The sequence below is a fragment of the Podarcis tiliguerta genome (assembly GCF_965153285.1).
Source record: "Podarcis tiliguerta genome assembly, chromosome: 2".
In the NCBI taxonomy this organism is placed as follows: domain Eukaryota; kingdom Metazoa; phylum Chordata; class Lepidosauria; order Squamata; family Lacertidae; genus Podarcis; species Podarcis tiliguerta.
The window spans coordinates 14,167,539-14,179,308 of record NC_139535.1 but is presented as its reverse complement, the minus strand read 5'-3'; the positions used below and the strand labels follow the sequence as shown (position 1 = coordinate 14,179,308).

At 47.5% G+C, this 11,770-nt stretch overlaps 1 protein-coding gene across 1 annotated transcript; it reads left to right on the top strand.

The window, feature by feature from the left end:
* The first annotated feature begins 4,963 nt into the window (after positions 1-4,963).
* Positions 4,964-11,770, top strand: LSM2 (LSM2 homolog, U6 small nuclear RNA and mRNA degradation associated). The gene is made up of 5 exons (XM_083426885.1): positions 4,964-5,092; positions 6,981-7,048; positions 7,370-7,400; positions 9,493-9,552; positions 10,511-11,770. The coding sequence occupies exons 1-5, from the start codon at positions 5,090-5,092 to the stop codon at positions 10,634-10,636; spliced, it is 288 nt and encodes a 95-aa protein (XP_083283011.1). The 5' UTR covers positions 4,964-5,089; the 3' UTR covers positions 10,637-11,770.

Genomic DNA, 11,770 nt, shown 5'->3' with positions numbered 1-11,770 from the left:
ACAAAAAAAGGGAGCAATTTAAGGCCCTCTTTCTGGATCTGATCCAGGAAGCTCTGCCACAGCATTGATGATCAGTGCTGCTTTTACCATCAGGCGAAGCGAGGCTATTGCGGAAAGGCATGAAGTTGCAGCAAAGAGAGGTGTGTGCTATAATATTGCCAGCCCTGTGCTCCCTCAGTTAGCCTGCTGCCCTCAGGTGATGTGGTTGGTGCTATCCTGTCACCTGTGTTGCTGTAAGATTTTTTTAAAAAATATTTATTACTTTTTCAACCATTTAAACACTACAAAACAAAACAAAAACAAAAAAGAACAATACAATACAATACAAAGACACTATATAACACTAACACATTAAACTAACAAAACCAAACAAAAACAGTTTGAAACACTCAAACAATTTCAATATCTTGTCTTTCATTCACTTATTTCACCGACCTCCCCACACCTCCCCTCTTTGTATTCCAGTTCAATTTATTTATTCAGCAAATCCTTTCCCTCTTTACCTTTATCCTTATCTTGATCTTAATATATTATAGCTTAGAATTTTCACCTGTTAACATTCCATTTTTGCATCTTTCTTCATAACATTGTTACTAAAACCCCCTTAACCTCAATCCAACATCATTCTAACATTCATTAATTTTGCAATATTTCTGTAGATAGTCTTTAAATTTCTTCCAATCTTCTTCTACCAACTCTTCTCCCTGGTCTCGGATTCTGCCGGTCATTTCCGCCAATTCCATATAGTCCATCACCTTCATCTGCCATTCTTCCAGAGTGGGTAGTTCTTGTGTCTTCCAATACTTCGCGATGAGTATTTTTGCTGCTGTTGTAGCATACATAAAGAAAGTTCTGTCCTTCTTTGGCCGACCATGCCCAAGAGAAAGGCCTCTGGTTTCTTCGGGAAGGTATATTTAAATACCTTTTTCATTTCATTATATATCATCTCCCAAAAAGCCTTAATCCTTGGGCACGTCCACCAAAGGTGGAAGAATGTACCTTCAGTTTCTTTACATTTCCAACATTTATTATCGGGCAAATGATAGATTTTTGCAAGCTTGACTGGTGTCATGTACCACCTGTATATCATTTTCATAATATTCTCTCTTAAGGCATTACATGCTGTAAACTTCATACCTGTGGTCCATAACTGTTCCCAGGGAACTGTTGCTGTAAGATTCAACTTGATGTACTTTTGTATGGGGAATAGATTAAGGTTTCCAGATTTTGTTCAATGAATCTGGGGACACTTTTCAACTTCAATGGATTTTGTATGGGACTGATTTGTAAATCCGGGGACTGTCCCCGGGAAACAGGGACATCTGGTAAGCTTAGAATAGATGGCACTGTCTTGTCCGCCTCAGGCAGCAAAATGCCTTTGGGCCCAGGACTGGCCCTACCATTAAGCAAAGTGAGGCAAAGTATGTGCTTGTTACATTGATAGGGTTGCCATAAGAGCCAGTGTGGTGGAGTGGTTCAGAGCGGTAGACTCAGTGGCGTAGCACCGGGCGCAACATCGGGGGGGGGGGGGCGCTCGCACTCGCAGCTCTCTGCCCCTACCTGGCTCACTCACTCTCTCTCACTGCAGTGCTGGCTGTGCGAATCCGATCCGAGCCGCCGGGTCGCCGCCCACTGTGGAGGGGGGGGTGCCAGGCGTGCGGTGCGGTGCTAAAATCCACGGGTTAGGGGGCGCAAATTACTTGCCTTGCCCCGGGTGCTGACAACCCACGCTACGCCACTGGGTAGACTCGTAGTCTGGTGAACCAGGTTCGCTTCCCCACTCCTCCACATGCAGCTGCTGGGTGACCTTGGGCCAGTCACACTTCTCTGAAGTCTCTCAGCCCCACTCACCTCACAGAGTGTTTGTTGTGGGGGAGGAAGGGAAAGGAGAATGTCAGCCGTTTTGAGACTCCTTTGGGTAGTGATAAAGCGGGATATCAAATCCAAACTCTTCTTCATATTTCAAAAAGTGAAATGCTGTTTTGGAGCTTTTTTTAAAATCTGCAAAAAAAAACACACACGACACTGCCGACATGGCTTGCCATAAGTCTGGATTTTCCCAGACATTTTGCCAATTCCCACTACAGTATTCCGTGCATGTCCAGGAAATTCTGGATGTATGGCAACCCTGGTTACAAGGGTTCAGATCCAGATCCTTTGTGTATCATCCCATCTGTAGCAGATTTAACTCACCACCACCGCAATAGTAGGAGAAAGGAGGAGATGAGCTCAGAGACAGATTGCGCTTGGGTGCGATACCTGGGAGCGCAAATCCCTCAATGACCACCTTGAAAGGCACGAGAAGGGAAGGTGAGCATTCACAAACACACACACACACAGGATTCTTGGCGAGAATTTCCCTTGCAAATTTTGCAGGATTGGCACACTGGTGTACGTTATAATTTTTCATACTATCCCAGTAAGTTCCTATAGCATGCCTTGCACAGGGGCCACACAAGATATTTTGGCACCTAAGGCAAACCAAAAATGGCGAGTGATCAGACACGCTGGGCAGTTGCAGAGCCTAGGACACCTCAGAGGACCAACCCCACCCTAGGGATGGTAGGAGACCAGGGGTGCCTCCTATTCACCAAGAGGCCACTGGCGAGGCAGTATTTTTTTTGGGGGGAGGGGAATTGTCGAGGTGGCAGCAAATCTGGTCTCCAAGAAGCATGCATTGGCTATTGCTACCATTGTGGCAGCGGCCGCAGCAATGCATTCCTTTGAGGCCAGATCTGCTGTCCCTGTGGATCCTGCCACCTTGTCTCATGGGTGTGCCAGCCCTGGTCTTGCACTGGTTGGCATTTACGAGACTTAAGAGCAAATGGACTAAAGCAAAGATCTGCAATGGGGGCACAGTTTGGGTATGGTGAACCTCTTGCCTCATGAGGAATTGTCGCTGAATTCAGCGAGACGCCTGTTGAATAAATAAGAGGAATTCGCTCCGATATTTCCTTGTGGCCACGAACACCACTGTGATCTTCTTTTGCGTTGTCATTGCTGATTTGGATCTAGATCAGGGGTCAGCAAACTTTTTCAGCAGGGGGCCAGTCCACTGTCCCTCAGACCTTCTGGGGGGCCAGACTATATTTTTTTTTTGGGGGGGGGAGATGAACGAATTCCTATGCCCCACAAATAACCCAGAGGTGCATTTTAAATAAAAGGACACTTTCTACTCATGTAAAAACACGCTGATTCCCAGACTGTCCGCAGGCTGGATTTAGAAGGCAATTGGGCCGGATCCGGCCCCCAGGCCTTAGTTGTCAGGAGTTCAGCCTACACTTGAGTAGGACTCTGGCAGAGGCACATGCCTGACTGGCATGTTCTCTCCCTTCTGGTCGATCGTTCGGGAGCTCCATAAGCTTTCTTCAGTCCAAACATCAGAGCAACGAATGCCAACCGACACCGGCACACTTAGGGATCCACAGAGTTTGCCCAGTTCGCGTGACAGACCTCAGCAACTCAGCATTTTGGCTAATCTACTTTATTTACATATAAACACACACGGAGCACTGCAACATGGCTCCCTCTCTCTCTAGCATCAGACAGCAAAGAGAAAAAGAACAAAGGACAGCAGTCCCACTTCACAGAACACAGTAACACAAACATCCTGTTTCCGTCACTTCCCACTCTGTGGAGTCAAAACATACACTGTCCTGTGAAAGACAAAAATCCCATGACTGCAATCATGGAGCAGGAATTCTAACAGCCTACCTATGATCTGACTCTGGGGTTGCGGTGCTCATCTCGCTTTATTGGCTGAGGGAGCCGGCGTACAGCTTCCGGGTCATGTGGCCAGAATGACTAAGCCACTTCTGGCGAACCAGAGCAGCACACGGAAACGCTGCTTACCTTCCCGCCGGAGCTGTACCTATTTATCTACCTGCACTTTGACGTGCTTTCGAACTGCTAGGTTGGCAGGAGCAGGGACTGAGCAACAGGAGCTCACCCCATTGTGGGTCTAAGGGACGCGGGTGGCGCTGTAGGTTAAACCACAGAGCCTAGGACTTGCTGATCAGAAGGTCGGCGATGGGGTGCGATCCCGTTGCTCGGTCCCTCCTCCTGCCAACCTAGCAGTTTGAAAGCACATCAAAGTGCAAGTAGATCAATAGGTACCGCTGGTTCGCCAGAAGCGGCTTAGTCATGCTGGCCACGTGACCCGGAAGCTGTACGCCGGCTCCCTCGGCCAATAAAGCGAGATGAGCACCGCAATCCCAGAGTCGGCCACAACTGGGCCAAATGGTATGGGGTCCCTTTACCTTTTACCTTTGATCTAGACATAGCTGTCAACTTTCAGATTTGAAAATAAGGGATCAGCAGCCTCACCTGTCCCGGGGACAGTCTATGGGATATCTAACATTCCAGGATAGCAGCGGGAAACGGTGCTGGAATAAGGGAATTTCCCGCAAAAAAGGGAAGGTTGACAGCTATGGATCTAGATATTGCTGGTAGCAGGAGAGCTTGGATCATGTAACCCCAAATTCCAAATGTCACAGCTCCATGTGGGAATGGGATGTGAAGTGCACATTAACCGGCCCTGCCCCCTGCAGCTTCATCCCCCCACACCAACCTTGTGAGGTAGGCTAAAGGCAATGACTGGCCGAACAGTACCCAGTGTGAACTCGAACCCAGGCCCTAGTCTAGCCACTGCACTGGAGAATCAGGTCTGCGGACACCCGTGTTAGCCGGTGCACACGTTGCAAAGAGTTTCTGCTTTAATGGCTAGAAATGCATTCGCTTCTGCGGCCTCGTGTCAGCAGCCAGGATGGCCAGGTGTTTAAGGCCACTTTTAGAGGGGAAATCTGAAGAGTTTAAAACGAGTTTTCTATCCATTCATAGAACCCGCAAAGGGCAATTGAGCAGCAAGCCTCCTTCTCCTTTAAGGCGCGGGGCGAGGCATAATTAGGCAGCGGCCCCTTTAAATAAAAACCTTCCTTCCTCCGCGCTTTCCGAGCGCGTCTGGTTGTCCCGCCCCCTTCCCCGTTCCGTGAGCGCCCGCACGACGCATGCGCAGCCCGGGAAGTTCTTTCTGGGTTCTGAGGTTTGGTCCACGCGGGTTCTTTGCTGCTGCGTCTGGCGAGCGGCGGCGATGGTGAGTTTGTGACGTCACGGGCTGGTTCTGTGACGCAGCTGCCGTTGCTTTTTCTCCCCCACCCCTAAAAGCAGGGTGCAGGAGGCAATGGTGTGTGGGGCTATTATTATTACTATTATGCAGTCAGGGAAGCCGCTTGCAAGTCGGGGTCGTTGGGGAGTCGGCGAACTTTTCCTGCTTTTAATTTCTGGACTCAGAGCACAGCAGCCTGTGTTTGGGCGATGAATGCAGGCAGCAGGGTAGCTTAAAAATGCACCTTAAATACTAACAGCGTCGCCATCATCATTAGGATCAATGCTTTTTATGTTCTGCTTTTCATAGTAGAGTTGGAAGCGACCACGAGGGTTATTTACTAGTCCAACCCCCTGTAATGCAGAAATCTTTAGCCCGACGTGGGTCTTGAACCCACAACCCTTATGAGTTAAGAGCCTCATGCACAACCTCAGCTGAATCTCTTTAAGCACTTCCTTACACTGGCCTTAGACATCAGAGATAATGTGTTGCCAGGGTCCACCCTATTTCTATGACTGTAATCCGTTTTATTTTATTTTTTAAATATATCTTTATTCATTTAAAATAAATACAGTGGTACCTCGGGTTACAGACGCTTCAGGTTACAGACTCCACTAACCCAGAAATAGTACCTCGGGTTAAGAACTTTGCTTCAGGATGAGAACAGAAATTGCACGGCGGCAGCGGGAGGCCCCATTACCTAAAGTGGTACCTCAGGTTAAGAACAGTTTCAGGTTAAGAACGGACCTCCAGAACAAATTAAGTACTTAACCTGAGGTACCATTGTACATTTATGAAAAACAGACGCACATACAAGTAAACAAACAAACATACAATCAAACAAACAAATAACAGAAAAATCAAACAAACCACCACACTATAAGATATAAGAAGATTAATATAATTGTCATATAAATTCCTGGTATTGAACTCAATTTTAAAATTTATAGAAAAGAAATTTAAAACTGACTTCCAATTAATCTCACCGTACTATAATCCATTTTAATTGTTGCTAATTTGAAAAGTGTTGGCAACCCACCCTGGGGCCTGCTGGTGTAGGGCGGGTAATAAATTTAATAATGGTGGTGATAATAGCACCATTATTGTTGTTCTGTGTAACACCGTATTAGTGTACGACGATTTGGCAAAGAGCACTGTTTCCAACCCCGAAGGGCTTTTAGCCTAAATTAGAGGCAAGGAAACAGTGGAGCAAAGGGGAAACTGAGTTGTGAATGGGCAGAGGAAAAAGGATGATGGGTATTTCGGTTACCTGTAGTTGAGCACTTGTTGCCACAGGGGCTAGAAACCTCTTTTCAGACTGTGGGTCCTATTCCTTTCTGAGCATCTACGCTGACAGGGGCACGATGGGAGTTGTAGTCCGAAACATTGGGTGCTCCCACCGTTTGTCAGAAGCTGATATGTTTGGTGCATAATGCTTCCAGCTGAGCAGTGGAATAAAAGTTGTGCGAGGCCGTCTTGTCTTTAAGTGCAAGGGAGTCTCTGGGTCAGATGTAGGCAACCTAAGGCCGGGGGGCCGAATGCGACCCAACTGCCTTCTCAATCCAGCCCACGGATGGTCTGGGAATCAGCCTGTTTTTACATAAGTAGAATATGTCCTTTTATTTAAAATGCATCTCTGGGTTATTTGTGGGGCCTGCCTGGTGTTATTACACGAGTAGAATGTGTGCTTTTATTTAAAATGCATCTCTGGGTTATTTGTGGGGCATAGGAATTTGTCCATTTCCCCCCCCCCCAAAAAAAATGGTCCGCTCCCCCCCCCCAAGGTCTGAGGGACAGTGGACCGGCCCTCTGCTGAAAAAGTTTGCTGACCCCTGCTCTGGGTGATCTCTTAACATTTGTTCTTCCTTCCTTGCAGCTTTTCTACTCGTTCTTCAAGTCCCTGGTAGGGAAGGACGTGGTGGTTGAACTGAAGAATGATTTGAGGTACAGTTGGGTACAAACACATCTTGCTCACCTTGGGGAACATCCAGGAGCCTTGGTCCCAGATCCTAACCCTTTTCCAAAAAAACAAAACAAAATTTATTATTTCTACCCTGCCCATCTAGCTGGGTTTCCCCAGCCACTCTGGGTGGCTTTCAACAGAACATTAAAAACAAAATAAAATTTCAAACATTAAAAAACTTCCCTAAACAGGGCTGCCTTCAGATGTAAAAATAAAATTTATTTCTCAGCTTTTGCACCCCTCCCCAAATATCCCATGTATCCTGGCTGGCTTTTAATTGTGCCTTTTCTGCTTTTTTACAGTATATGTGGGACCTTGCACTCGGTGGATCAGGTATGAATTACACCTAAAGCCTATTTCTTCCTTAGAGATTATAAAGGTAAAGGGACCCGTGACCATTAGGTCCAGTCGTGGCCGACTCTGGGGTTGCGGCGCTCATCTCCCTTTATTGGCCGAGGGAACCAGCGTACAGCTTCCGGGTCATGTGGCCAGCATGACTAAGCCGCTTCTGGTGAACCAGAGCAGTGCACGGAAACGCCGTTTACCTTCCCGCCAGAGTGGTACCTATTTATCTACTTGCACTTTGATGTGCTTCGAACTGCTAGGTGGGCAGGAGCAGGGACTGAGCAACGGGAGCTCACCCCGTTGCGGGGATTCGAACCGCTGACCTTCTGATTGGCGAATCCTAGGCTCTGTGGTTTAACCCACAGCGCCACCCACGTCCCTTGTTTACAGATTATATCCTACCCTAATTCTTAGTGGATCGCGTAGGCGCAGCTTATAGTTAAACTATGGAACTTGCTCCCACGGGTGGCAGTGATGTCCAACAACTTGGATGGCTTTAAAAGGGGGTTTGGCAGATTCACGAGAGAAGGCTACTTGCAGCTAGTGGCCATGATGACTAGGTTCTGTCTCAAGAGACAGAATTGCAGGAGAGGAAGAGTGTTGTCGCTCTCATGCCCTGCTTTTGGGTTTCCCAGAAACATCTGTTCAGCCGCTGGGAGAACTAACTGGGCCACTGATCTGATCTAGCAGGTCTTGCTTATGTTATGTTCTAGGTTTTATGAAAAATATGTGCATTTTGGTTCTTAAAAGGGCTTCATGTTTGACTGTACGATATGTGCAAGCAGGCTTACAGAAAGCAGAACGTCTCTTTAGTAGTGCGGCTATAAGGTTTATTTTAATTGTGGGGCGTGGCAGAGATGTGTAAAATGATGCCTGCCACGAAGAAATTGGACTGGGAGAAGTTTTCCTTCCTCCTCTCTCGTAATACTAATGGGGCCACCCAGGGAAGCAGAACGTGTTGGAAGACTCTGGAAGGAAAAACCGTCACAGAGCTTATTCTTGAATTCGGTCCACGAAGAGCAGCGATGGCCACCAACTCAAAAGATTAGGAAAATTCATGGGGAAATATAATTGTTAATGGCGGCTACCTCTCCTGGCCATGTTCTGCGTCCACAGTGGGAGACATAGAATCATAGAATCATAGAGTTGGAAGAGACCACAAGGGCCATCGAGTCCAACCCCCTGCCAAGCAGGAAACACCATCAGAGCACTCCTGACATATGGTTGTCAAGCCTCTGCTTAAAGACCTCCAAAGAAGGAGACTCCACCACACTCCTTGGCAGCAAATTCCACTGTCAAACAGCTCTTACTGTCAGGAAGTTCTTCCTAATGTTGAGGTGGAATCTTCTTTCTTGTAGTTTGGATCCATTGCTCCGTGTCCGCTTCTCTGGAGCAGCAGAAAACAACCTTTCTCCCTCCTCTAGGTGACATCCTTTTATATATTTGAACATGGCTATCATATCACCCCTTAACCTCCTCTTCTCCAGGCTAAACATGCCCAGCTCCCTTAGCCGTTCCTCATAAGGCATCGTTTCCAGGCCTTTGACCATTTTGGTTGCCCTCCTCTGGACACGTTCCAGTTTGTCAGTGTCCTTCTTGAACTGTGGTGCCCAGAACTGGACACAGTACTCCAGGTGAGGTCTGACCAGAGCAGAATACAGTGGCACTATTACTTCCCTTGATCTGGATGCTATACTCCTGTTGATGCAGCCCAGAATTGCATTGGCTTTTTTAGCTGCCGCGTCACACTGTTGGCTCATGCCAAGTTTGTGGTCAACCAAGACTCCTAGAGACAGCGCCCCTCTGAATAGCAGTTGCGTGGAAAAGCAAATGGGCTGTTGGGCTCAGATTCTGCTTGAGGGTTTCTCGTTGGTGTCTGGTTGGTCACCGTGACGACGGGATGCTGACACAGACGCTCCCAGCAGGGCTCTATGTTCAGTGGAAGCTGCCCAGAGGTGTTGATTAAGGTGGATAAACAGCAAAGGGGTAATGAACAGGCCGCTAGGCAGAATGTTGTATATTACTTTTGAACCTTGCTTGCTTAGTTCCGCCCCACCCTCTCTCTTCTCTGACTTTGCAGTATCTGAATATCAAGCTCACAGACATCAGTGTGACTGACCCAGAGAAATACCCTCACATGGTGAGTGATGGACGTAGGGCAAAAGGGGGGATTTGGGACGGCAGGCGTGAGAAGTGTAGATAAATGCCGAGGTAGAAATTGGTATCTCTCTTGCTGGCTTTTAACCTGTAAAGCCCCATAACCAGTGCAGGGATTTTTCTTGGTGGTGGTTGGGGGAGATCTGAGGGACCTCTATAAAACCCGCAAGTCCTACTCCGACTTTCCACAGGCTTAACCCTGATTATTTGTTGTTTTAGAGCAGGGGTATGTAACCTAAGGCCCGGGGGCCGGATGCGGCCCAATTGCCTTCTAAATCCAACCCACGGACAGTCTGAGAATCAGCATGTTTTTATATGAGTAGAATGTGTCCTTTTATTTAAAATGCATCTCTGGGTTATTTGTGGCACCTGCCTGGTGTTTTTACATGAGTAGAATGTGTGCTTTTATTTAAAATGCATCTCTGGGTTATTTGTGGGGCATAGGAATTCGTTCATTTCACCCCTCAGAAAATATAATCCGGCCCCCGCCCACAAGGTCTGAGGGACAGTGGACCGGCCCCCTGCTGAAAAAGTTTGCTGACCCCTGTTTTAGAGCCATTCAAAACCACTTGGCATTTTAAAAAAATCTCAAGGTGTTATCCAGAAATTACAACCAAATGAAAATAATAATTATTAAAACAAATAAAATCAGGGATTCAGAAATAGCGAGGCCTGGTCTTAGGCTCAGAGAAAGCCTGGGCAAAAAGATATCTGAAGCCAGTAATAGATGATGTTCTACCCAAGTCTCATTTTAGCCTCCTAGATACAGGAGTTAATGGCGTTTTTGAAAATGAATTGTCAAAAACAACCTTGTGGGGTAGATCTGTGGGTGCTGTTTGGCCACAAGGTCACGCAGTGGAGGATTTGAACCGTTGCGTCCCCCTAGTCCAGTCCGGATGCTTGTGATCTCTGCACCCTGTAACACTATTCTTCCTCTCCAGTTGTCCGTCAAGAACTGCTTCATTCGTGGCTCCGTCGTCCGCTACGTCCAGCTTCCAGCCGATGAGGTCGACACGCAGCTGTTGCAGGATGCTGCCCGCAAGGAAGCTTTGCAACAGAAGCAGTGAGGGCGCCTCCTGCTTTCATCCCCCTCCCCCTTTCTGCACTGCGTGGGTTTCCTGGGAAAGAGTTGAATGAAGATGTGGGGAAGCTAGACCCACCTTCCATACCTGCCCCCCGTGCCATGGAAGCTGCCACCAATATTCTGTGTGCATACACACACACACACACACACACACAGAGTCCTGCACGCGTTGGCAGGCAGAATGCGTGCCCCAGGCTAGAGTTGGTACCTGCCTCCTATGGGCTGGATCCAGACTTAGGAGTCACCCTTGCAGAAGGCCCACGGGAATCAATAGGAATTTAGTCGTGGCTACCTGAAATCCCGTCGGTTTTGGTGGGTCTGCTCCAAGCGCATCGAAACCTGGGTCCCAACCCTGCAAGAAGCAACAAATTGGTTTCTCTTTTGCTTTAAGTTCAAGGAGGTTGCCTGTACACTCCTGTTCCGTTCCTGGTTGGGACGCTGAATCCCCTTCCATGGTAATGGCAGCAACTTTTTTTTAAAAAAGTAGTTATTTTGAGCCAGTAGTTCAATTTCCCAGCCCCTGCAAAAGCTTCTAGTATTTCATCTGCTCTACCTGTGGCATTGTTCAGTAGTGGGAAACGTTACTTCTTCACAGGGGGGCTAATATCCCACCATATGTTCTTGTTTTTGTCCTTCCTTCATTTGTTCTCCTACCTGTGTTGCCGGTAGAGGCCACAATCCTGTAGGTATTCTAGGTGGTGCAGACATGAGTTCTGCGATCTATAAATACCAATTAGCAGTACTGGGGGTGGTTCAGATTCTGTGACAATGCTCCTTTTGGCCAGCAGAGGGTGCCCCAGGGCCAGCCAAGTTTCCCTAAGGAAACTTGGGTCTCCAGCTGTTTTTTGGACTACAACTCCCATCATCCCTAGCTAGCAGAACCAGTGGGGAGGGATGATGGGAACTGTAGAGTCCAAAAATTGCTGGGGACCCAAGTTAGGGAAACCCTGCTTTATAGCAACTTTTGTGTTTGGCCCGCAAATACGGGACCTGCCCATGTCTGTATTTTCTTGTATTTTGTTTTCCTCATGACCTTTGTGCATATTTTTTTTAAGAGGGCAAATTGAAAGAGAAATTGTATGTAAAGTTGCGGAAGAATAAAAGGTTGCATTTGAAA